This window comes from Corvus moneduloides, chromosome 1, assembly GCF_009650955.1.
Source record: "Corvus moneduloides isolate bCorMon1 chromosome 1, bCorMon1.pri, whole genome shotgun sequence".
NCBI classification, from domain to species: domain Eukaryota; kingdom Metazoa; phylum Chordata; class Aves; order Passeriformes; family Corvidae; genus Corvus; species Corvus moneduloides.
The window spans coordinates 61,568,407-61,595,840 of record NC_045476.1 but is presented as its reverse complement, the minus strand read 5'-3'; the positions used below and the strand labels follow the sequence as shown (position 1 = coordinate 61,595,840).

General features: G+C 39.4%; 1 protein-coding gene across 1 annotated transcript in view; it reads right to left on the bottom strand.

The window, feature by feature from the left end:
- Window positions 1-27,434, bottom strand: part of CALCR (calcitonin receptor) — a 160,719-nt gene that overhangs the window by 47,292 nt on the left and 85,993 nt on the right. Inside the window, exons 2-6 of the mRNA XM_032112051.1 lie at window positions 25,459-25,546; window positions 15,820-15,973; window positions 12,536-12,646; window positions 4,675-4,787; window positions 402-493 (exon numbers count right to left, since the gene is read on the bottom strand). Coding sequence (XP_031967942.1) covers window positions 402-493; window positions 4,675-4,787; window positions 12,536-12,646; window positions 15,820-15,973; window positions 25,459-25,506 — 518 coding nt within the window. The 5' untranslated portion in view covers window positions 25,507-25,546. The remainder of the gene's footprint in view (window positions 1-401; window positions 494-4,674; window positions 4,788-12,535; window positions 12,647-15,819; window positions 15,974-25,458; window positions 25,547-27,434) is intronic.

The window sequence follows — 27,434 nt, the reverse complement described above, 5'->3', positions numbered from 1 at the left end:
ATAGCTCAATCCTTCAGTCTCAGATGCAAGTAGCCTTGTTCTTCAGGAGCTGGGAGCTCTCAGCCACTGCCCCATACAGTCACTGTGCCTGGCAGGCTCTGGACATGCTCTTCAAGGAACATAAGGCAATAGGTAAATGAAAGGCCTTACTGCATCCCTAGTTGCATCATTTCCCCATGGGCTGCGCTTTCACACCAGTCCTGACAACATAATAACATGGTCTTGGTTACACACCACTGGGAGAGGTCCCAATAGTGAGAGGAGCCTGTGCTCAGACTTCTTTATCAGGATTATATAAAAAGACACTCAGAAGAGGGGCTTCTCACTGCCATGATGCCTTTCAAGATTTTCTTTGGTCGAGATGCCTCAGGGAAAGAAGAGAGAGTGTAAGAAACACTTACTTGAAATAGAAGAAAATTGCCAAGGAAATCAACAGGGATGTAATAGACAAAGCATGGCCAACGATTGCCATATAATAAAGTATGAACGCCATCTGCAATTTAACAAAAAGAAAAGGCAAGCATGAACAATTTGCAGGCACTTGGTTTGTTTTCTCATTACGGAACAACCTACAAAAGCAACCTCCTATTTATATTTTTTTCTTTCATTCTTTTTCTATATATTTTTAATATCAGCAATCTCTTAAATAGCATGACTCATGGTCTAAAGATAAAGTGTTTCTTACACATGTAGATCTGTTCCTGATGTACTGAAGTAACTGGTGATATCCCTGCTCACACCATGTCACTAACATTCCCAAGCTCTAGGAGAGTGCAGCAGACTTAATACATTCAGATTTTCAGTACGCCCATGACAAGTTTTCACATATATGCAAAAAATTGTTAAATAATAATAATAATTTAATAAAAAAATATTCAGTAAAATAGGTTACTGCAGGATTAGCGGAAAACTTTTATGGGTTGAAAGCAGCTTAAACAACAAGGATCGAAAGCTTAATGGTCACTTTTGGAGATGAGTCAGTAGTTAACTGCCTTCAGGACTTGTATTAGGGCTCAGGTTTTTTCAGTGTATTCATCAATTCATGATGCAGAGAAACTTCTAAATTTCCAGGTGATACTTAGGTCTTCCAGACAATAGTGAGGCACTTACAGAGATCCTCATTTAACTGAGAGTACAAGAAGATGCCGTATGAGCTTTAATACAAAAAAAAGTGGGCTGATAGACCTAGGACAAGTGATCCAAATCCTGTCTGCACAATGCTTAACTTAGAACTGGAAACCAAACTCAGGACCGGGATCTTGGAGTCATCCAGGCCGGTTCTCTGAATCATTGGCTCACCGTGTAATGATAGCAAAAAAGCCAGCAAAATGCTGATTATGACCAAAAAAGGCACTGAGGGTAGAACATCAACATATGTTTGAAATTTACACCACAAGCCTTAAATGCACGTGTGTTTCTGGTCTCCATACCCTATGGGCATAGCAGAGCAAGGAAAGGTGCAAAGAAGGCAACTAAAAGAGGTGAGGCTGGGTTTCTGTGGGTGAAAAGGCTGGGATTCTCCTCTTTGGAGAGGAGAAATCAGAGGGGGCTTATGACCAAGGTCTTCAGAGTCATGGGAGCAGCAGATGTGGTGAGCATTATCAACTCCCGCCACACAAGAACAGCACACCCAGAGACACATTCTGGTTCACATTAGTGTGAGCCTTGGTACTGGGCAGCTCAATGGTCTGACAGTGCCGTGAATCCAGTGCCCAGGGACAGATAACTGGGCTTTCAACTGTGACTTGTGGCAGTGAAATCTAAGAGAGGCTGATCCACATTTTTTATGCCAGTTGTAAAATAAAATTGCAGGACAGCACCTGAACTTCAGAACGTTGAGGTATTTAAATGTCACACTTTGGTGTCAGCTAAGCTCTTAAGCATCAGCCATCTGTCAGAGGAGTGCAGGAGGCTAAATGTCATGCCAGGCTTCACCACTGCCTCTTTTCTTAAAGCAAGGACATAGTAGCAGCCTGTGCTGCAAAAAAGACTGGAAGTCTTAGTTTCTCTGCTGGGTTTATTTTCTTCTCAGCTCTACTTCATCCTTTTTTTTTTTTTTTTTTTTTTTTTTTTTGCTATGCATGAGCAATTTTCCATTTCTCAGTGATTAGATGAATTCCTTTTTGTAGCCTGAAGTTTTGACACCCACATCTTTTCAGTGTTACCAAGTAATTCTAAACTTTCACTCGAGAACAAATACAAACACAATTCAGAAAGCAAAGTCATTCCCCTTAGTAAAGTTGCACATCTTGCATAATTTGGTCTCGAGACATTTTACAGCTTTCAAATAAACTTCTGCATTCATTAACCTAAGTGGTGGTGGCCTGACCCAGATTTAAACCAAAGTCACATTTACACTGATCAGACCATGTAGAAGAGATGTGATCTGAGTATAAATACCATTCACCAAGTTATGGAAAACTATGCATATTAATTGAAAATACCCTAGGTCTTCTAGTTTTCCTTCATGAAGACTAACCACTGCATTGCTAATGAGCACAAATGCTTGATAACTTGTTCTGAGAGCACCAGCAACCCCAGGCAGGACAGACCTGAGTGTGGAGAAGATGGGATGACTTTCTCCAATACAGAGTAGTGGGAGACGTTTACCTGTGTACGTGATATTTCTTCCACTTCGTACTACATGGTTGCTGTGTTTTTTCATGACATTAAAGGGATATTTTCTTAAAGCCTGAATTTAATTTGCAGATGACTTGTTCAAAAAGATTTTTTTCTGCCTATCTATTACACAACCTATAGCCTGAAACAGCTAAAAGTAGGAAAAGCCTTGAGACAGCTACATGCAAATTTATGTGCACCCTGGAGGATTCTTGGTTATTCAATCTATCTAACTTTCAGTTTTCAACTGCCAAATTAACTGTGTATTTGGGACTCAGCCACTGCTTTTTTGATTGCATCCTGCAAACTTACTATGCCAAATGTTTAAAAAGCCTTTGAAATATAACAATGATGACAGATCAAAATGGACAGAAATGTCAGCTAACAAAGCATATGGTCTATCAGTACATTCTTAAGAACTGGCTAAAATTTTTTTTTTAAGTGATCTGTCTCAAAAGTATAGCATATTGGTATTTTCAGTTAATTTCAAACAAATAATGAACACTTTTACTAATTTCTGCATTCCTTGAACTGGCCACCTGTCATGTCCTTCTGACATATAGGACTTATATAACATGCTGACTCATTAAATTTTTTGTTTATTCAGACTTTTTATCCTGGATTTAGAGAACTTAAATGTTCTTCCTTGTTTCTCTAGAATTCTTCACTTGAGGAAAGAGAATTCCTTCGACTCAGCTAATTATATTATGTGTAGGTAAGTAGAAATAGTCTACAAATGAAGCACATTTCTGTTTACTGAAGAATTGGTTTAAAGGTCATAATCCAACTTGGCATTTCTGTAAAGATAGATTCTTTCTGCATTTTCCATAGTTTTTCATTTCAGAAAAATCATGATGTGCATATGATTTTCCTTTGTGTTCTGTTCTCTGCATGAATGATGTTCAAAATTCTTCTTCTGGAAGGCATGGATAATAGGTAACAGAACTAGATTTTTTGCCTCCTTACATGTGCCAACATCTGGAAAAATTATATTTTTATGGTGCTTCCACGTAATGCCTCTGTAAGCTCATATTGTTACTATTATTCTTGTCATGTCACATAGGTGAGCCCCATTTTACCATGATGGTTCATCATGCTGCAAAAACCTTTAGAATTCACCTCCTGCCTAGTCCAGTGGACTTTTCCAAGGCCCTTTGGGCTGAGTTACTACTGAGTATAACTACATACTGCTTTTCGGCTACATAAAAAAAGGTCCTCCAACACAAACCCTAAATCAAATAACTTCTTGAAACTTTTCCTTCCACTATTCCAAATAGTCACAAATTATTCTGTCACAAATCTGTAATCAGATTTTCCTGGAGCTCCACCTGCATTTGAGAAATATATTATTTTTATGAGCTTCCCTAACTTAATTTTTTTAAGCTTTTCTCAGATTTCTCTCTCTTTGCTTCTTTTGGTGCTTTTATATTTAGTTCTTTTTCAGTTTAGCAACTTGATTATGACAATACTGATGTAAATGCCTAATTCATTATTGTAAATAGTCTCAATTACTTCAGTAAAACTCAAAGTTAAATTTGTTCATGTTTGTAAGATTTTCTGGATTGATGGTACCTTCATAAATATTTATTTTCAAAGAGTGTGAATACAGGGTGATACTCTTTGCTTAAGAAAAATAATTTTGACTTACATTTGTAAATGTAATAAAAATAATTTAACTTACATAGCCCTGCAGAGAAGACATCAACATCTTGGAATATTATTGTTACAGGAAGCAAAATTGAGACTCAAAAAGATTATTTTGTAACTGTTGGTCAATCAGGAAAAATCATAGGAATTAAAAATGCATTTCAAAAATACTGCAAAACTTGTCACATGAATTACCACTAAATCAACCACCCCACAGCAAACTTATACTTAGGTTTGAGCACTCACTAAAAAATTTGGATAAGCTAAAGTCACAAGAACAATGTTGTTTTTATCTTGTGCAGCAAATAAAGCTGAAAGATAGGGCTGTTCTGGTCTCTCTGAAGTCTTATTGCTAGCCCAGCCCAAAACCATTGCCAAACAACCTCTTCCCCTTTAACTTCAGCATACCTTCAATTTTTCAGAGGTGAAAGAGTTGCACAGGGTGTAGTTGGACCAAGTCCGGTTGCTCTCAGGGTGGCGGAACCAATTTCCAGTTTCATCACAATATTTTGAAGCCCTCTCTGATGATAAATTGCAATAATAGTTATTTTAACATAAACATATTATGCATTAAAAAGCCCATTGAAAAGAATTTCTTTATTTGGGAACAAAATGTCTGTGTAATAAAATCCAAATGCTTTTCAACCAGTGTAATTCATATGCATCTCGCTGGTTTGTTGTTTTAGTTTTTTTCTGAGACTTATCTGGTGGTAAAGTTGTTGTTTAGATGTCTCCTTTTGCCCTGAACCCACTAGAGTATACATCTCAACCTTCATTCAGATGCAGTATTTAGCTGATAATAATCCATTTAAAGAGGCTGTTGACAGCAACTTATGGGAGAGAAAATAACCTTAGGTGCTGATGCCAGACCTGAAGGAAATGTGAGGGGTTTCAGGTGTCAGGGTTAAATGAGTTAAAAATACTGCATAAAGGGCAGTCAGTAGTATATAAACCAGAGTCTGGGTGCTGGGGATGTCAACAGCCCCAAGCCAGTGCTCTCTTTGTGCAGAGGAGTGGAAGAGTCTTGCCCAACCTCCATGCTGGTGGAATCCTGACATGGAGAGCAGGAGCATTTCTTGTTCTCCTCAGGGTCTGCACAGCATGCAGGCACAGAGACAAGCAGCCTCACAAACATTTTGGCACTGGTACCACTTGTCCAGTTTAATTTAAGATTGCTGCAGAGTTCTCTGTTTAAATAATGTGATGTGTCTTTGGCCTCTACACAGGTGTCTCTGGTGCTGGTTTCTTAGTCCAGGTGGCTCTGGCTTACTTCCCGAAATCCCTGCCATATGGATCACGCTCCAGGCTCGTGCTCCTCTGCACGTCCTTTTACTGTGGTGGGGGGATGGTGGGCCTTCAGCAGCTCACAGCTCTGAGGGATGCCTGGAGCTGCAGATGTGTGCGTGTCCCCCGATCACACTCACACTCCTGCTGGGGACACCTTGGATGCTGAGGCACAGAGGGTCACTCCTAATTGCCTGTCAGGTTTTGGACCAGTTCCTTTGGCCTTCCCTCAAGCATCAGCCACATGGGAGCCACAGGAATGTTTGCCCAAGTAACAAAGACAGGATAAGATCGTAAACTTAAATTATTTTATGTTTTCTTAGATAGTGACACAGACACATGCAAAAAAAAGGTTTTTCAAGTCTGACTTTTAAAATAGTCTAAAAAGTCTACCTTGAATTTCCTTTTCTCGCTCTATAATTTGTTTGGCTTTATACTTAGATTATCAGCATTTCCAGTCAATACACTTTTACAGAGCCCACACCCATTTGAACATACACATTTTCATTTTTTGTGGTCAACAATCCCAGTTACTTTTCCTCATCTGGTGATTAATGGCTCTATTAATTTGTAAGATTCATATTCCCTCTATACAACCCGAAGAAAGGAACTGATCATATGGGTAAGGTAAGGATTGTACAGACTGAGTTATCTTACTCTGACTAGAAGTACACTTTATATAGTGCCATTGCAGCAAAAACCAAAAAATCCTCCAGAACACAGCATAGTTTTGAAATGATTGTGGATTTCAAATCATTGTTTTGGGGGACTTGTTAAAAATCAATACGTGCATCAACGATACCAAGAGGAACAGTACATGTTATTTGAGCCTTCCATTGCTGCAGCTTGGAGATAATCTCAGACTGCCCGTGTAGCAGAGTTCCCTTTTACTCATCGCCAGATGCTATCAAATGCTGGGAAAAGCTTTCAGTCATAGAGGAGAGATTAATGGTCATGCTACCATGGAACACAGTGTGCAAACATTGCACTATCCCATGCACTCTGCAAAGTGCACAGCTTTGGTTAATCTGCTACAGAGTGCATATGGCAAGGTCATCCATCATCTCTGTACTTCAGTGTCTAGGTAGGCTCTCTGCCAGAGTATAATGTGGCCTCTCTAAGTTAGAGACAAACCTTTCGCCTCATACTTTTCCTTGAAGCCAGACAAACACGGCTGATCCTACTCTGAAAGTGCCCATGCCCCGTGGATTCCTTGCTGTGATGTGAGAATACACAACTGGGGAATAAGCCCTTTTTACTGTCCATCCCAGAGACTCAAACAAGTCAAACATCTCTTCTAAATTTATTCTTTTATACAAAAACAAAGCTGCAATCCAACCACTGTTCTACTGCAAATTATTCTAGAGTGGCCCAGTAGTGGGTAGGGAATTATGAACCTGGGCATGTGTTGGTTCTTGTGCTAACCGGAAGATTATGGTGAAGTCTGAAAAAATACACACCTGCAAGGCTGGGTAGGACAACACTAGCAAGGCAAAATGGAAGCGTGGGCTTTTTGATTATTAAAATATTGTGTAAATACTAATTTTTTAGGCTCTGTCTGTACCCTATCAGCTTGGATAGAGCACCACTTGAGCATCACATTATTCAAAGTGGAAGATCAGTGACATCACATTGGACTGATCTCGCCTGACGGTAGCAACCTTAAAGTTACATAATTCACAGGCAGTTGGGCAGGATTTCTGCAGTTAACTGAGAGAGACAGACACTTCAAGAGCTGTCTGGGGAAAATGGGTGAGAGGAATCTCATCCACAAGGGAAGTTTCATGGCATTAGTGAAGTATCTTGAAAAATTAACCAGTAGCAATTATTTGCATATATATTTTTTGTTGCACTAATAATGCTTTTATAAATCATATTTTCATAAAAAAACCCTCAGTCATTTACATGTAACAAATATCTTAATATCTCTGGAACAACATGATAGCTCTTTCAATCAGGCTTTTCACAATTAGACCAGCTCTACAGCTAGCACATGTTAAAGGAGTCAACATAGGAATCAAAACACAGCAATCAAAATAAGCAAAGTTTTTTTTTATTGCTGAGTTATAAGATGAAAGAAGAAAGAAGCTATCCCCTGTTGCAGTCATGCTCAGCACATACTAGATGTTGGATTCTTTCCCATTGTTTAGATAGACCTGTGCAGTGCTTAGTTTTGCTGATGAAGGAATAGTTGATATAACACATCTGATTTACTTACATCCTCAGTAAAATATTCTGGAAGAAACTTTTTCAAAAACGAAAAAAATAATCTCATATAATGGAATGGAGACCCTAGAAAACTTCAATTCCAGTGTCCTAGTAAATGAAGGATTATCACTGTCTTCAGAGCATCTTAGTCAGCAGAACTAGAATCTGTATAAGAGTCATATTGGGCACTATGGGGATAGGAATTGATTTTTAAAATATAGCTGTCAAACTTGCTAAGGAGCTGGACAGAAGTACACAGAAGGGTAAGGAGAAAAGAAGCAGCTGTACAAAGAGTTCAGATTTGTCTTACTTATAATTGTCTAAATTATATCACTTCAAGACAAGAAAATAGGACCAGCAGAAATCCAGAATTGCCTATTTTAGTTAAATTCAGCCACAATCTGCATTTTGTGGCAGCAAGAGAAGGGCTCTCCCAGAGTCAGAGCAGGAAGGCAAGGCTGTACATGCGTGTTCTTCAATTGTGAGAGGTAACAACACATTAACTATCATCTGATTAATCATCATCTAATTGCTTATGGATGCATATGGATTTGTTTCCAAATTGCACTTCTAGAAAATATCTTTCTGGAACTACATCAAGAGTTTTGAGTAATAGTTTACAAAAGGAAACTAAAGACAGAAACCCAACAAAGGCGAGAACTGAGAGGAGATTTGCTAAATGTGGCTTTGGCTCACAAAGTGGGGTGGATACTGCTCTTAAATGCTGCTGTCTGCCAAAAAGCAAAGAGAGTGAAAGTGAGATGAAAAGGTGTGTCTGCCACAAAAATACTTGCACATCTGGCTCCCTTGCTATGTGACTGCACCAAACTAATCCGGACTAAATGCACTGTACAGGGACAATGAGGTGGGCAGTGTAACACTCCCCTGCCACAAACCAAACAGCCCACGGGTGGCACAGGGCAGGGCTCCGTTCATCCTGTTGCCCTCTACACACCTGCCTTAATAGAAGGCCATTATATCCACAATGCTTTTTCTTTTCTTTCATTTGTAAGAATATTGCCAGCAGGAAGTGCATATGGCATTCCTCAAAAGCTAAACTCCTACCAATCTCAGTGTGACCTGGAACCATTTTAGAGGATTATACCAAAGATTAACCTGTCTAAAGTATGAATATAAAATACAATTCAAGAGAATTGAATCTTGCCTGAATAGGAACATATAAAATAGCCCTGCTCAGAGCTTCACAGCCAGAAGTGGATGAGACAACGAGTTTCCTGCTGTCACTGGCATTAAAGCAGTAGGTCTTGTTATGTTTTCCAGACAAATTGATTTGTTTTTATGCATTATCACATTGCGCATGATGTGCACTGCAAGGAGGAGATTGTTTCTTTCAGAACACAGATTCCTATCTAGTAAGAGCTGATCTAAGTTCAGTGAAATAAGTGGGACTACACTGGGTAGCTAACTGTGAAGTTGTCAGACAGAAAATGAACAGCACTGAGTATGTTCTTCTTCACTTTGTTTCTGTGTTCTTTTCTTCAGAATACGATTTCACCTTGTTTACTTTCTAACATACTCTGTCAATTTCTTCTTGGCATCAATGCTGAATGTTGTTGGGGGTCAGATAGAGAGCTGGTATTTGGCACCCACAGATACAGATGGGAGAAGGACTTGATACTATGCTGACAATAATGTTTCACTTTTCCAATTATGAAGGATGTAAGTATCAAAGAACAAAAATAGAGAGGAAAGACATTATTTTATTACAGGTCTCAAAGCTATACATGGTCTCCTAATGAAGTGACATAGCTATCAATTAGCTGAAACACAGTGGTTCTGCAGATCTTGGTGCAGCCCAAAGCAACACAGCATGAAATACTTGTTTCAGAATTCCATGGGGTTACTTGCATGCCTAAAATACCTACTGAGGTGCTTGGATATCACAGACTCCATGGGGAGGAAATCTGACAGTCGCTACATTTTTCATCATGGGAAATTGATATTTTTTAGGATGATTTTTTTTGTTTCTCAGCAGAAAATCCAACTGTATTTTGTTTAACACGAAGAAGTTACCAAAGGAAAAAATGGCTTGTGACACAAAACCTGACAGACTTCTCAGGACAGTTCAGTCTGTGCTTTTGGCCACCTGTAAGTGGCAGCCATTTTCATTAGCAGCTGACAGACTTGTAGACACCCCCCTTATTTCTTGTCTCCCTCCTACTTTATTAAGTCTCCATGTGACAACCAGCCACCTGTAAAGCAAAGGCTGACTACCCACTGGTTTGATGCCACATCTGTAACACATGCTGGGTTACTCAACAGCTATTCTAGGAAAGCAGCTCTGCCTCAACCAGGAGATGCTGAGGTGCTGCTGAAACTGGGAAACAGGGTTGACTGACCAGGATGCAGGGAAAGAGGCTGATAGAGGTGCTGATGAGGAGAACAGAAATGTGGCAGAGGAAAATATTGGGTCCAGAAGACCACAGGTATTGTTCTTAAAGAGGACAGCAGAGATAACAGTAGGAAATTAATTACTTGAGGGGGCTTTTCTTCCTACGGCTGTGTACAGAGAACAGGAATACTAAAATATTGCCAAATTTCAACTTTTAAAACTTGGCAGAAAGAGTAACTGCAGTATGCACACACCGTGGGCCAGATTCTGTGACAAGTATTTGTACATTAAGGAGTGATTTGCAATCACAGGCCTTGGCATTAATAAGCATTAGTAAGTGGAGTGAGATGCTTCTCCATGGATGGCTTCAAGTGTTACTTTGAAGAGTGCTGTTGTAGCAGAGCAATTAGTTCAGAACGAGTCACTGGAGGCAAACAGACAAACGGAAAAGTGGAGAATAGGTGGCTTGGGAGTGAGCAGGAGAGTGGCTCTGAAATCATCCCCTCTATGAAGGATGAGGACCTTTAGTCATTGGGAAACTTCCGTGATCACAAGGCTGCCCAACACCCACCTTTGCAGGTACAAGCTGAGCATTGCATGGAGAATGCACAAACTATGATTGTTAGTGCCACAATTTTTTTTCTTCTATGAAAACCAGGGAAGCAGGGAAAGCAAAAGACTTGTAGTAAATCTTCCTGTTCATGAAGTGAGCTGTTGCTCTATGGGAAGGATATCATGAATAAAATGGGATCTGAAGGAGAAGGTACAGACTCCATCCTAGAAGCACTAGTAACATGCATACAGGAAAAGGCTTGTGTAACCTCAGGATCCAGAGCCTCAAGCTCTCTCCTGAACGTGGGCACTTCTGTCTGGGAACTGAACCAAGTTCTCCCAATTCTTCTAAAATGCTCTTTTGGAATCTTTTGTGCAAATAGTCTAATGGTTGAAGCATTTGTCCACAGAGAGGGAGATCTGAGTGAAAGGCAGTCCTGCAGCTGAGGGCCTCAGTTTCTCAGTCTGTTGTCCCCAGATGCGCCAATGATGAGCCATGAGCATGATGCTGCTGCAAGACTCCTCCTTGAAAACTATGGCACTGTACAGAAAGGAGGTCAAGTCTTGCATGTCAGAAAGCAAAAAAAGGGCACAAAAGACAAGACCGTGCGATCTGGTTCCCATTGTCTGTCTCAGGAATGTAAGCTACAAAGATTTGTGGGGTTGGTCTCAGGGTGTTTCCACAGGAAGTGGATAGTGACCTTGCCCCATGAGCTCACTTTCCAAGCAGAGAATTGCTGAGCAAACAGATTTCCTTCAATCCATCCTGTCCAATGCCTTCTTCCACTGGAAAGAGGGATGTTTCTTCACCAAAGATTGAATGGAGGTTTGAATCCCCTCACACTCTGACATTGGAGATTTCCCACCTGCTGCGTGAATTCTGTAACTATGGACAGCTTGATTTATGAAGAGCAGAAATAACAATCAATCTGGCTGCTACTGTAAACAGGATTCAGCAAAATGAATACTGGGTTTGATCCAAACTGGAAACCCCTCAGTTTCTAAATAAGCAAAAAGCTCAAGAAAATCCTCAATTTTAGCTAATGATGCTGGGTAATTAACTCACAGCTATGTAATAGTCTGTTTCCTTCATTTCCAGTTTGGCACATACATCTTGGTTTAAGCTTGTTGAAAATGTTTAGATTTATGTACCCACCCTCCCAAATGTTTAATTTAATTGATTTTAACTGTAATTGGTGCATTGTGACTATGTGGAATTTAGCACAGTGTGGCATCAAGCACCGCCTATAAGCAACATGTCCTGAGCATGGAGCACATGACTGTGTCTCTCTTCAAATGGTACTCTTTGCAGAGTTAAACTTGTGTCTAATATTTCCTCATATATATTTAGAAATACTTCATTGATTTTTCATTTTTCCTTTTCAATGTTCTTCAATTACTTCTCTCAGTCTGATTCTAGTATTTGTATGGAGAATTCAGCTAACAACTGAAACTCAGAGACATTATTTCTGCTCATCTTCTTCCATAAAATTATATGTTCCAATAAAAACTGAATAAAGAGCATACTGATACATACTGCAAGCACATAAGCATTTGCTCTTCATTATAAAAACTTAGAATGAGGTGTTAAGAATACTTTGATGTTATAATTCAGAAGTTGACATTTTCATAAACTAGGTTCCATAAATCCATGGGTTATATTTACATAAATATAAATACATATAAAATATTTTTTAAATGAAAATATATAAATTAGGGAACCCAGAAGCTTGATGTGTTTTAATTTCAGCCAAACTTTCTGAGGTTTCACAGTGCTGCAAAAATGCCACTGGATTGAGCGCATCCACTCGATGGCACAAATGTCCTGAAGACATCCTTTGAAAGATAAAATGGTAAAAAGAAATACTGTACCAGTTGGATCGAAGTCTGGAAAATAATCCGGACAATTCTGAGCAGTGAGCCTTCCAGCAGGTGTGTCATCCCAGCACAACCAGCCATCCCATGTTCGGTTGCAGAACAGACCTGGACATTTAAGACAATTGCAGGAGTTAATTCAACATAAAGTCCCTCCTGAACCGCTCTGTTCTAGCCTCTTGAGGAATATTGCTGCCTGCAGACAATCAAGTTTTCTTTTTGTAATACAGGCCTTTGTTATTGTTACACTTAGAGTGGCATTCAGTTGCTACAAGGTACTTGTGGTTGCTGACCTGATGTTAGTGGTGGTGTTCATTTTACCAGAAAGTCATGTTTTAAAGCCTGTTGAACTGAACTTTGAACGTAGGATCCAATCCTTCAAATTTCTCTCCTTGGTCCTCTTTCTGTCATCAGCTCTAAGCATGCACACTAGTGGTACCCATAGACTTATGAGACACCCACTTTTCATTTCATCTTTTGCTGCTCAGTAACTCTGAAAACCAGGTTTTGGAAATGTAAAGGTAGGAAGCATTTGTAGAGACATCCCAGCTAAAAGCAGCATGCGCAGAGACAGGTCCCTGCCAGGCTGTTGCCTTGTTCAACACCAGAGATCGGTGATGCAACTACAAAATCCAGTGAAGCAGGTGCAAGACTGATCTGTAACATGCAGATTCTGCCTGCTGATGTTGTCTAGGTAGACATGCTGTGACCTCTTCATGCCCCTTCTGGGCATGGTGCTGTTGAGTCTGTGGGATGTTTCCAGCCCCCAAACAGCAGCAATGCCGGGAGGCAGAATACAGCTCATTGCTGATCCCCATTACAGGGACTGTACCTGCTATGGTCCTCGAAAATTGTGCTGTAACATGACTCATTGTGGATTTATACAAGAAACACATTAAAACCCCACTACACTTCCTAGTTATTTTCCATTCAAAAGCAGTTTGTGTTGGGGACAAAGTATTTATCATCAAGACCATCAGGTTAAAGTGAAATAGAATGAAAAGATACATCTTAGCTTTTTGTTTACTCTGGGCCTGAGGAAGTATCAAAATGGAGGCTGTTTTTGAAAGAATCGTATAGAAGGCACCTAATAACCACCGAAAGTTGTTAACATATGGCTAACTAATTGCTTCTAGAGCTTTTGAAACTATCCACAGCTAAACTTTCTTACTGAAGCAAGAAAGTTGTAAAAAGACATCTGAATTGCTCCAATTTGCACCAATAACTGTTTGTAAGTAAAGCAGTTGTTGATTAATAAAGGAAAGCATAAAAATTTCAAAATTAATTTTTTCCAGAGTAGATGTTGTTCAAAAAGGAAATTTTTATGTACACTTTTTCTTCGTTAGCTAAGATTTTATGCACATATATTTTTCAGTTATCAAGTTAAATGTGCTAATGTTACTTGTTTACTTAATTAACCAATCATCGTATCAGCAGTTTGTTATCTTTCCTTCAGGCATTGTCATGTTCTTCTATATCTTTGAAATGTATCTGAAAGACTTTTAGGAATATTTTTGTAATATCAAAGAAAAAGAAGAGTAGAGAATGATTATAACTTGAGCTTGTATTTGAAAAGTAGTGCCGAATGGAATTGGAGGGAATTTGTAGTTCTAAAACTTTAAATTCTTTGCCTGGCCTGATACAGAAAAATAATCGCATAGGTCAATCTCTACATTGTGGGCTTTCAAGGTAACTAACACGATGTATATATATATGCACACATTTATCTATATCTATCTATGCATACATATACACACACATATATATACACACACACTGTGCTGTTCTGGAGGGGTGATGATGTGTTTCCATGTGCTTGAGATCCTCTTTTTACTATGTCTTCAGTTCAGAATACTACTTCAGTGGTGCTGGCATCATTCCTTACTCACCCGTTATCTCCATTCTGAGTTAGAAAGGAATTAAGTGCATGTTGCCATGAAAACAACAGCCCCCAATGGCATCACTTAAACCTAGCTGCCAGCTGAAGGAATGCAGAGACTGCCCTGCTTTCCTCCTGCGATAATGCCGCCCTTGAGAGCACTACTAGGAATTCATGTCTTGATACATATGAATTCCCAGCTGATGCTGGAAAACCTGCCCTTTGCAATTTATCACACCAGCAAAGTGCAAAAGAAAGGTGAATCCAGTGGTTACTAACAATGGATGCAAAAACTAGGTGTTTACAGAGCTGGAGACTAAAAGAGTAATCTAACAAGAAATATAAGGTATTTCCCCCACAAGTCCAGCAACTAAAAGGCTTTTTCATGCCTGAAACATCACTCTTTCTATCCCATAGCTGTGTTTAACTGCTTGTGGGTATTCTCCAACACTGTCCTGAATTAAAACCTATTTTAAGCAGTGGGAATCTCTATATTCATTCCCAAATATTTCTGCATCAAGACAACAGCTAACCCATCTTTGAGTTTTACAGAGCCCAGTAAAACTTTTAAGATAAAGAGCTGTAGAAATGTCTCCATTCTTGTATTACAAAAATTCCCACATTATCAACACCTCTATTAGGTTGGGTGTTTTCGTTAATTTTTAAAAATATATTTTCCCTTTAAACTGTGTCCTCAGTATCTGTTGTTTACTTGCAGAAGTCTCACACTATGTGTCACACTGTGACATTTTTTTTCTCTAGCTCCTCATATCTTCTTTCATATCTTCTGTGACAAAAAATGGCCAGAACACTCAGTCCCAAACAGAAATGCTGTTTTATATTATGCAATTGCAGCACTGCTATTACTTGTCTTCCCTTTTTATTAATTTTCACATATGCCTCATATTCAGTAAAGATGAGCGCTCAGTGTTTTACAAACTTCTTTTTCCTATTGTTGCTGCTGGATATAGAATACATGGAACTTGTGCTGGTACAGAGCATGACAGCCAGCAGTCAATACAGAAATGACAAAAAAATTGAAACAGTGAGTGGAGCAAACAGAACAACATTTGTATTTAAGATTCACAATCAGGTGTGACGTTGCTGAGAGGTTTAGGAAAATGCTATTCCCGAAGCAAGAACACGAGCGATTCAAGCAGGAAAGCACTGTGCCAGAAATGTAGGTGACAGAGGAAGGAAGAGCTGTTCATTTCCTTGGCTCCTCCCAGCCTTTTCTCTTTCTCTGCACTTAGGAGGATGCTAAGTAAGTGTGAATTTAATTACTGTTTGCGGAAAGGAAACTGCACCCTGAGGAAGACTATGGGTTAGTATAGAGAAGAATTTCTTTATAGTTATATAACCACACATGGTAAAATACAGATATTTTAAAAACCTTTTTTACCTTTTTTCTTGTATGGAGGAGCTCTGTTCATCCTCTCATAACATTTGAACTGCGAATCTATTATCTTCTGTCGTATGACTGAATTTTCAGTTACTACAGGCTCTAATGTAGGATCAGTATAATTTACAGTAGAAGAAAGACTTGGAACAATTCTCTGTACGGAAAGGAAAAGTTGTTAGTACAACTGAATAAACAAAGAGGATTAAATAAAAAAAAAAAAGTGAGGACCAGAAATTTCTATTATTCATTCTTCAAAGAATGAATTCTTCAGACTTGTACTATTTACAAAGTAAGTGCTGAATTTTATTAGTTTACCTCATTAAAACAGAAGATTTTAACCAAGCCATTTTTCTTGGCAAAGAGAGGATTATTAAATACTTGATAAGGTCTTCAAAATCTTTTCATTTCATTTAGTGTCTGCAAGAAAATTGTCTATCTTCCCAAAGTTAAACCTATGTATTTCTGCTTACTAGTGCTGATTTCTCTCTAGACTGTGCAGACAAAATACCTCAGTGACACAGCCTTTGCTTTGAACTGATTATTTCTTGTTTTATGTCACGTCTTGAGCTTCAGTAACTGTTAAGGTCATAGAAACACAGGGTAGAGTTTAAACCTCGATACCTGACCTTAGATTCTAGTTAAGTACTGAAGCAGACTCTCTAAATTTGATAGTCTAAAGAGCAAGGTCCTCTTTGATCTAGTGGCATCTTCAGAATTATCCCGTTCTGAGCTGCCTGCAGGTTAAAGGAAAGGATCATTGCCTCTGGAAGGCAAAGATCTCAGCTAGAGAGGTCAGCTATGTTCTTTTGCCATCCATCCATCCATCCATCCATCCATCCATCCATCCATCCATCCCTCCCTCCCTCCCTCCTTCCCTCCCTCCCTTGTACAGTGGAGGTGTGTGACCAGAGATTTGTGGGGCTTTAGTTTGTTCTGTTTTGCCTCAGTCCTGTATCAGGACTCTGCTTGAAGGTGATAGTAAATTATTAGTTCCTCTGCTTCCGCACACAAAAGCAACATTTTTGTAGCACTTTCTTAGCATGACCCTCTGTTTTCCCTTATACTAAATGGTACCAAAGCCATCACAAGCACATTCAGACTCATTTGCAGGCCGCTTCAAAATCCAGGACTCTCATAAAGACGCAAACTTGACCTTTTTAACAGCAAATGCTAATACAGAGATCTTTAAGCATGCATTTATAGTTATTTGAACTGAAAGCATGACAGGTTTGAAAGTTCAAATATCGGCTTACTTCTTACGTTTTGCTTCCCCTTTTTTACTGCACATCCCAGGCTATTGTATTGCATCAATGTTACTTTTTTCCCCATTTGCACGCTAAAACACCTTGGTAAAATACACAGCAAAACCACAGTATGTATGACCTCATTGAAAAAGAAAGACATTACTTTTATCCTGATACTTCTATGCCAAGCCATGTCAGTTTAATATTTTTATACTCTTATATCTAATAAATTATATTTTTCTAATCTAATCTAATTTAATCTCTTTTGACACAGACGTTTTCAACTGCATACACCTGCTAGCTGGAGGACATGGAGGCAGTCAATCTTGCTGTACTTAAGTAGGTGCTTGAAATAAAATAGGAGGAATAAGAAGGAAAATATTTTCTGGAAGAGATAATTTTATATAAATTTTAGGTGTATGTATACATCCAGCCCTCCCCTCCCCCCCGCCAAAGATATACTTGGACAATGAAGCCATTTGGAACATTTCTTCTGGCCATCCATGTGAAAAATTAACTATCTAGAAAATTAGGAAATACAGGAAATACAGAAGCAAAGACAAACATCACAGATCCCTAACTTTTAAAAAGACTAAGGGGAGCAGCTGGAGTCCCCAAGAATCATTTAAAAACCAGGCAAACAAAATCCTAAATCCAGCCCAGGAAAGTGCAGATGAGGTTCTTCAGATACCCTCAGCTTTGCCTTAGCCCTTCATGTCCATATCCATGTCACAGGCTCTGGTGCTTCTCTGAAGTAATTAATAGATACTCCATGCTAATTTTTCCCATTCTTATCCTGAATAATACCTCAGTTCCAAGCTGTTTGTATTCAAGAGAGAAATAACAGTTTCATCACAGGAAGCTAGGAGGTCTTCTGTGGCAACACCTTTCTTCTGCAATTCTGGGCCAGTTTGGGAACACATCCATGTGTGGGATGATGGTTTTGAGGTGTGAAATACAATTCAGACACTAAAGTCATCCTACTCTTATAGATGATAGTTTCATTACTTGCAGTGTGTGCGTGGTGGTGGATACACTAAATGTCCTGGATTGTGTACAAAATTATGTCAGAGTGCTCAACCATGTGACCAGGAGGCCTATTCTACTGCCCCTGTACAAAGCACTCATGGCACAGCTGAAATTGCCAGCAAAGTTTCTGCTGCCTACATTTAGGCCAGGAATTCACTCAGACAGATTAACAATATGGATGCTATTTGTGTCACTAAAGCTCATCAGTGGAAATCACTTAATGGCTTCCAGTAAAATGAAAAAAGCAAGTTTGGATAAAAATTGGAGTAATAATATTAGATTTACAGTTGTCTTTTAAATTATCTTTTTCTTTTATTGTTTTATTTTTTAAATTTTTTTCCCTTTCTTTTTTCTTTTTCTTTCTACTGAACACAGAGACTCAGATTTTCAAAGTTAATTGCCCAAAACTCTTTCCAGGCACTTTTTATGTTATTGAATAGTTTGTGTGTGAAATCAAATTAAGGGGTTATACATAGGTATGTCACTGGTACTGTTCATCTGTGATATGCCTTTTAAATGTACTCTTTCCTTTGATTGCTGTTACTCATTTCTGTTTGCCTAGATTTGAAAAGCTGGCCTTGGGAGCTTGAACACAATTTTCTTCTGCCTTAAAATCAGATTACCACTTCAGCAGATTAATGAAATATTAATTCTTTGGCTTGCTGGAGGTGGAGAAGTCATATCCATGTTTAAAACACTGGGGTTTTTACCATGTGCAAGAGAATCCCATGTCCATCACCCAGAATTTAAAGCCTGACATCGCAAAGTCAGCCCAGTGGGGTGGTGATCTAGCCTTTATACACCTGCAGTTCAGTCAGGCAAGAATCTTGATGCAGTTTGTGATGTCAGATGCAATTATTTGTTTTAGTCTTCCTCACTCCTTACTGTAGGGGTCAGACAAAGGCAAATGGGGCAGGAAGATATGTCTGGATCATTATTCTCTTACCAGAAATAGCAGGAGCTTGGGTATGGCTGCATGGGAGGGAAAGATTAGTGTGTCATGTTAATAGGAGAGGCTGGGAATGTTCCATGAATCTCTGTGTATCAGTGTTTGTATATGCTCTCATGGAGTTAACGATTAGGACTCATATCTGCTACTACATTTTAATTGTTATATCAATGTATTTTAGGAATTAAGACTTAAATCACACATTTGTACCACAAAAAAACCAAGGTCAATTAATCTTCACCTGGTAACATAACTACCTACATATATTGAACCTACAAAATATGGAAGAAATTTTTAATGTTCAGAGTCCATTACTACCCATTAAAAAGCCTTCCCATCCATTCATAAGATACTTCAGATGTAAATATAAATGATGTTTATACAACGGAATGCCTCATTCATTTATAAACATTCTTTATTAGGGAGAAATTAAAAATTCACAATAATTGATGTGATCATTGCCTGAAAATGCACTGAATTCTTCAGAAGAAAACAGTTTAAGTGATGTCCCATGCAGCAGTTTAGCAGCCGTACATATGATGTCACTCCTAAAAGTCCAAGTAAATGACGTCATACATACGACCACCAAGCCACCACGTGACAAATGACTGATATAAGAAAGTGAATTATCATTACAAAGAGAAATACCAGGCTGCTGGGAATGCTGACGTTCACTGTATACCTAGAATGAATAAAGGATTCTGAGAAAAGCAATTTGGCTTTATTATTAAACTATACAGGAATGAATAAACAGTGCCCTGGTTTCTGTAAGAGAAACCGCTGTTAACCTGTGAAAGACTGCGCCCATTTCTGCAAGAGAGAATCCAGATAAAGTAAGCATAAAATTATTTCACTTTTTTCCCACAAAATATTGGACATGATGAACAAGCATCCCTAAATATTTTTCTTCTGCCATCAAGGAGCTTGCAGAACACTAACAGTACCTATACATGACATTTGGGAAAAGAAGGCATTTGTAGCAGTCTTTGATTATAGCTGTCATTTTCTTTTTCCCTCCTTCCGCTAAATATAGTAATTTAGCAACACTTATTGGTGAGCTCAGACTAGTAGAAATTCTGCATGCTCTAACTTTTTTTTATTGATTTCAACAGCTCAAACATTCACTTGGTATAATACTTTTAAAACTGTTGTGTGCAGTCATCACTTTGTGGATCACTAAACTCCTGTTCTTCAGGACGTCCCATTTTAGAGAAAGAGCTCAGCATAATTTAGATGAGTTGCAGAGCCCCTCTCATACTTTGATTATGTTTGAACTACTTTTCACAACTGCTAGTGTTGGAACAGATAAGAAAACAACTGTGATACCTTAGGAAGGTCATTAGCATATGGTATTCAGTAAACATAATCATTTGTATCCATCACAAGTGTGCTAGCAGGCAGCAGGCAATTTCTTTGGGGAAATACTACAACATGACATGTTTTACTTAATCACTAAATGTTAGAATTGTCCCATATTCTATTGCTGTTGGAGCAGGATGGTAATTATCTCAGTGAGATCCCATATGACTTCCATGCAGATTTTGGCAGCCATTTAAACAAGCATGAGATTGTCAGGTACAGTAGATGAAGACAAATTTGTTGTAATGAAAAGCAGGTCACAAATCTTACAGTCCTTTTCCATTCCTACAAGATTTGCTTACATGAAGAAGCTTTACTTGCATGTTACCCTGGTGAAAAGTGTGGGCTAATCCAGAATACTTCATGGGTATTTCTTTTCAGCCCTGATTATCATCTTGTGAGAGGCCTCTTTACTGCAATCAGCTGTGTAGCAACAGCCTTGTTTTTTAGAAAAAGCAGAGATGTAGTCAAAATATCCTGATCATCCCTGAAACTGGGTGAATAGAACAGAATACAGCATTCCTATTTCTTGGGAAACCATGAGCTTCTTGAGTCTCAAATTCTCACACTAGTTCTTAAAATATCAGCAGTTTGCTTTCCAGAGCTTCCCTTGCTTGAGAACAGCTTCAGCAATTGTGAGTACATGTATTTACAGTGTGAAGCAACCCATAGATAGTTACACAGGGAAATGTGCATGCAGAACAACAGCTTCCAAAGACATGGTCTCAGGTGATGAGACCCTGGGGGATCTCACCATCCAAGGCTAGGGAGGATCCTGGGCTCCCTGAGGTGCCAGACAGCAAGAAGGCTCAGAAGAAGCAAGACAAAGGAGTCTGTGACAGGTCTTCAGCAGCTCTTCTGCCATGGGAGGTCTTCTCTGGACCAGATGCTGGAAGAGATGCTGTCTAAGCAGGAAAAGGCTTGTTCTCACAACACCTGCACAGGTATGTGTTTCAGAGATTCACAGTGAGAGCCACTGAGCTGGGCAGGAGCAGGAGCCCAGCAGGAGCCCAGGAGTTGGTGGCCACACCACCCCACCAGTGCACATTGCCCCCCAGCTGTGAGGCTCAAACAGGGGTGCCATGGGCAGCTGCCCCATCGCAGTGGCAAGCGCTTTGCTAATGGGTTCTGGAGGCTTGAACCAACTGTACCACAGCTGTATTCCAAAATACACCAGTTTGTGCAGTTACCAAAAATTACATTTAGGTTTCCATATAATTAATTTTCGATGCTTTGTGAGCAGGAATTATTCACGAGTCTTTCAGGAGTTGGAAAGAAGTACCAGACTCTGCATAGCTTTATGACAGAGGCTTGGTAACAATTTGACGGATTTGGACTTAGTGAACACGCGCAATTGGTTTTTTGCTCAAAATAAATTTATTCTAAAATTCAGCATTGATCTAGTGGGCCTAATTGAAAATAGTATGGCTTTCAGCTGCAGCACTTATTTAGTCCTTACTATGCACGTTGTGGTTGGCTCAGGACACAAAATTGGAGCATATGGGAAAAACTGCTTCTTCAATCCTCATTTCCAGGGCCATTTGTTACTTTCCAGGCACATTTCTTACTTGACAAAATAAAGCAGACAATACGTATCTCTTCTCTCAGTGTCCTGAAAAATTGACTGGTCACACAGGAAAGAGACCCAAACCTTTTTCTTATTCCTCATTCTCAGCAGTTTGATGCTGCTGGGCACATTGTGCTGATGCTTCATCCTTCTTGTGAAGAGAAATGTGCACTAAGGAGAGGAACTAATTTCTTCAGCATACAGGGGCTCACGTACCTGAGGAAACAAACCTCAGCCAGATTCTGTGGCTCTCAATAATTGCCAAAAACTAGAGAGCATCAGGTATAAAGTGAACTAAGACATAATGAACAGTTATATTTTCTAATGAAATTCCCTTTGTACTGTAGAGGGCTATCTGGTGATGCATTCTTGTGCATCCAAAATCAAGGGAATCCATCCAAGAGGAAGAAAATAAGGAGTTGCTTTTATTTCTAAATTAAGTTTTGGAACAACTGACACTTCAGGTTTTGTTTGGCAAAGACGAGTTATTATGGATCTGTACATGGAAGTGCTATTTATTCTATGCAAAAAATTACACACATAAAGCAGATGGTTTCTATCAGAAGGTACCAAACCCCCTTGGTGTCAAGTCTAAAAGAGGTGGTGGAGAGGGAATGTCTGTGCACACCAAGTAAGCAGGGCCTGTGACAAGACATTGAAGGAGAGATACGAGATGAATCTGAGGAAGTCTTCTGCAAAGCACCAACATTGCATAGAGGGCTACACTGAGATTGTGTTAGGGGCTCACAGCTACCCTAAGAGATGAGATTTCAGGTAAAAGTCTCCCCAGCTCAGTAGGGGGACCACCACAGGGGAACCACCAGCATCTTCAGTGGGACAAATGGCACAAACAGAGAGCCTGGAGCCCAAAGGAGAAAACAAGGACCACAAAAAGTTGTGCTGCTTTGCAGCAGCTTGCAGTAACCAACTGAGAGTGCAGGTCACAAATGAGAGTATGACAGAAAACCATCAAAGTCATCAAAGAATGGAGATCTAGAGGATGCCTTGTGGGGTGGGTAGAGGAGAGGAATGGGAGATCACTCATGCCTGTGTCACAAATCACTTTAATTACTGTATTTTCCTCAGCCTCAGACAGTGGCTGATGTCTCACAGTTCTTGGAACAAAGGAGTGATTTGAAGAACCAACAGAGTGGGAACAGTCTTTTTGAAAGAAGAGCACTCTTTACTCATTACAAATCATAAATAAAATGCAAAAAATGAATAGTTTCTACCATCTACAGATAGGGAAATTTTTGGAAAAATGGCTGAGACAAAATATTTTTCATATTTGATCTAACAACAGTACTCTGGATAAATTTCGTGAAGGAAACAAAGCTTGTTTGTGGTTTAGTTCTGTGACTGTGGCTTCTTCCCTACTGAAAGGTAAATTAATCTAAGAGATGTCAAAGTAGAGAACAGTATGCCCACTGCAGTAGGGAAAGAAGGCACATAGAGAGTGGAAGAGTGAAAATGTAAGGAAATTTGTGCTTAAATTATCCATTGAAGTCAGAAGCTGAAGTGCCCTTTGGTGCAAAGATATTTGAAATGAATGCAGATCCAGATCTCACTGAAGAGTTTTTTAAAGAAATCCTCGCCCTGGAGTACTGCAGGGATGAGCACAGAAGAATGCAGATCCAGATCTCACTGAAGAGTTTTTTAAAGAAATCCTCGCCCTGGAGTACTGCAGGGATGAGCACAGAACTAACATTGCACACATGCTCTCATGGGTGAGAGATTTAAAAGATCTCGGGACAACAGGGCAAGGATCAGTCCTTCAAGGTTGACCTACAAACCCATGCTGTAGGTCAAAGCACCTCAAGTGTTCAGAAGTGCTGTTGACAATTTTAGTTATCAGAATATTTACAGTCCTGTCACTTGACTGGGAGCAAAATAAGCTGGATCTGTTTCTTCATTTGGCATTGGCTTTTCATAAGAAGAATTGCTGTTCTTTGTCAAGACCCCTATCAAGCTATGCAGATCAGATGGGATTCAAACCAGAAGGAAGCTGGTCTGTCTCAGCCTCTTTGTTACAGACATCTCTGACCATGGGTGATTTCATAGCCAGTGCATTGTCACACGCACCCTTGCAGGATAGGTAGAACAGCCACCACAAATAATCACAAATGCCAGAATACTCCAATATACCTCAGGGTAGAACACTTCTCTCGAGCACGGAGATGATTCCTCAATTCTAATTCTGGAAAAATTCTTTTGGGACCAAGTTAGCAGAAATGTATTAACTCTCTTCAATTCTTTCTCCTGCTCTTCAGCTCTTCTTTGATGGAGGATCCTAATCGTGGATCGTGGAATCGTGGAAATAATTCAATATTTTTCTGAAGTAATGTGCTCTTTGCTGTTCTCCTGGGTTCTCCATGATCTCATTTAATTGTTTTCACCTCCTTCTATCCATCATTCTCTTACTATTCTCTACTTTCCTTTCCATCTTTTTATGTCTATAAATTTAAGTGGCAAACAGCACTATGGACAAATTATGCTAGGCTGAGAGGAGACACACAACCCAATGAGTAAACCAGGGAGAGCAGTCGCTTATGGTCGCCAATGTATTTGCTACAACATGGGAGTTCATGAGGAGATGCACAGAGATATTTCATGTCCAGATATTAAAAGAGAAGATGAGAAGCAGAGGGGCAGGAGGACCTAACCAACAAAACACAAGAAGAAGAAAGCTTTCTTCAGGAACACAGAGATAGAGTTAGATGGGGAATAAGTTGGCAGCCATCATGCAAGTTACTCATACCACACCAGCATAGTCCAGGTGCTTGTTCCCGATAGCAATATTCAGACATATGTTGATCATTCTGTAACTGAGGTTTTGGGCAGTATTCTCAATTCTGACTACTTGTAATGTCTATGATTTTATGATAATCACTAATAATTTGAGGTTTTGCAAGTAGACATCAGCAAAAGGGTTCAATTTATGTGAGAGGTATTTAGCCAGGCAGAAATGAATTTACTGCGTATTTAGAACCACAATTACTCAGCCATGTTGCATACATTAAAATAAATGTAATTTTGATATGAAACAGTTGAAAACAGCGTTTGAACTAAATAAATGGACTTTATACGACTATTTTTTATTTCGGTTGCTTTCCTAATAGCAGATCAACTATAAACAGTGAAAATCAATCACTACTTAAGTCAGTTTGTCTCACAGAACAACATTAAGGGCAGTTTTCAACCACACATATTCCCATGTCACTGATATGTTGTAGCCTGTAAAACACAGAAACGAAAAGATGGATGCATAAACTTCTTCAGACTTGCAGTTCTGTCTCACCAAGAAATAACACTTTCAAGTTCAAACATTTATTAGGTAATTTTATTAATCTCCTTTTGAAATTTATTACTAAGGAAACTCTTTTCTTCACCTGTGCAGTATAACAAGTATCACTTGGTACTCGTTTTTCTTAACATAGTCACAAGTTTAAATAAGGCAGGTGTCATGAGCAGTTCAGTTTTCTTGTACTTACAGTTAGAAGGATGATGAGTAAGAAGCAACTCTGAGTTGTTTTTTTCATTGTGGAGTCTTCCTGGAGAGACACGTTGTAGATGACCCTTCTGGGAATTAAACAACAAAAACAAAAGCAGTATTGGACTTTATCTGTCATGATAAATTCCTTGTCTTTGTGTATGAGCATCTTTTTAGACTTAGAGTGGACTCTGTGTGCATGGTTATTTGAGCACCCCCAGCCTTACACGTGCTCAAGGTTGATTTAACTGGAGGTTGGTATGCTTTAAATTTAGTGTCCTTTGTGAATCTCTGGTTCACAGATGATTGAATGACGTGGGGTACAGCTCCATGTCACTGTGTCACCAGCAGCAGATCTGGGTTAAGTCCTGGGTCTTTGCCAGCTGAGGCTACCTTTGTTGTCCTTTTTCACCTGCTTCTAACCTAATGCAGAGCTGCAGACCTATGAATAATCCAGATATTTTAAACCTGACCTACAAAACCCAGAAAGATCCAGTTTGCAGACAAGTGTAATAGCAGCTCAAAACTCATATTTATGGGGCTAGAGAAAGCCAGAGTTTGAGTAATCTCTAGCTAGGTGAACAAGCATGTGTGGCAGGAAAAGAGAAACTGGGAACAACATCGTGGGATTACACTCTCCATAATGCAGCTGGGTGGCTGGGCTGTGGATAGACACACAGCAGTGTAAGCCTCAGGCCATCGAGCAAGACTGCTTCAGCACAAGTACTGGAGAGGCAGAGCATGGACACGACTCCACAGGTTTGAAAGGAACTGGATCAACAACTTTTTGGTTTCCTGTTTTTTTCCTCAGAGTGTTTTACATCAACGCTCATCTGTCCTATCTGGGAAAAATATCCAGGGGCACAAAACAGTTGTGGGAGTTCAAGCACGCAAAGCTCTTTGCATTAACACATCACTTTAAGTTTTATTAAAATGTAAATTCTGCATTAAAGTGAGAAATGCAGCTTTTGTCAAAACACGCTGTGCCTTCTGATGTGTCACAGACCACTTGTGGTATATGTGCTGAGCAACATGTGGCTCAGTTGCAGTAACACAGTGAGCACTCACACACCTCCATTTTTCAGACAGCTTAAAAACTAGAAGTTAGGTGTTTTCTACCTGGGCAAACAATCCTTTGAGCACCCTACACATTTGAAACCCATAAATTGAATGGGATAAAGCACAGGAACTTGAGCACTTAGTCTAGTTGACATGTAGCGAACAACACAATCACTTGTGTAACATTTGTCTCAGCAACAACACTGTAACAGCTTTTCTCGTCTTTAAATGGTCTGGAAGGTCACCCATTTTCAGAGGGGAAATGAAGTACAGTCCTCATCTAAAGCAGAAATATATAATGTCAAAATGCAATAAAGGTGTGGCACTTGCACTTCAATGTTACACATATGATCCAGTGGGATCGTTGCAATTGTGTCACTGAGATTACACAAAACATGAAGTGATTGCAAAGGGGGTTCAGAGGATTTGACTCTACTAAGAAGTAGTCTTATAATTGTCTGAATCTTGCCAGAACCATTCTGCTGTGACAGCGGTAATGCAACATGCATATGATACAGAAATAATACGTAATTACACTGTGAGCCACAAACTTACATTAGATTATGAGTGGTAGACAACACAATTGGAGCAATAAATGGATAGCTAGATCAGAGAAAAACGCCCAGAATTTTGTTTTCTGCATGTTTTCCAGGCTCTTCCCTGCAGTCTGTATTAGTTCAAACTGACAATAAAGACTAAGGAAGAGCATATAAACAGTGGCTCTTGGACAGCTGTACAGTAAGCAGACGTACAAGCACAACACGGTGTTCATCCAGTTACGCACTGCACTGCAAGGTGTTCTACAGCATGGTGTAAAGCCAGTCTGGTGGGTGCCTCCATTCCTGTAAGCCTCCTCACTTCTGCTGCATCTGGATTTAGCATCAAGTAGGCAAATGGAGCACTTTGCCTTACAAACTG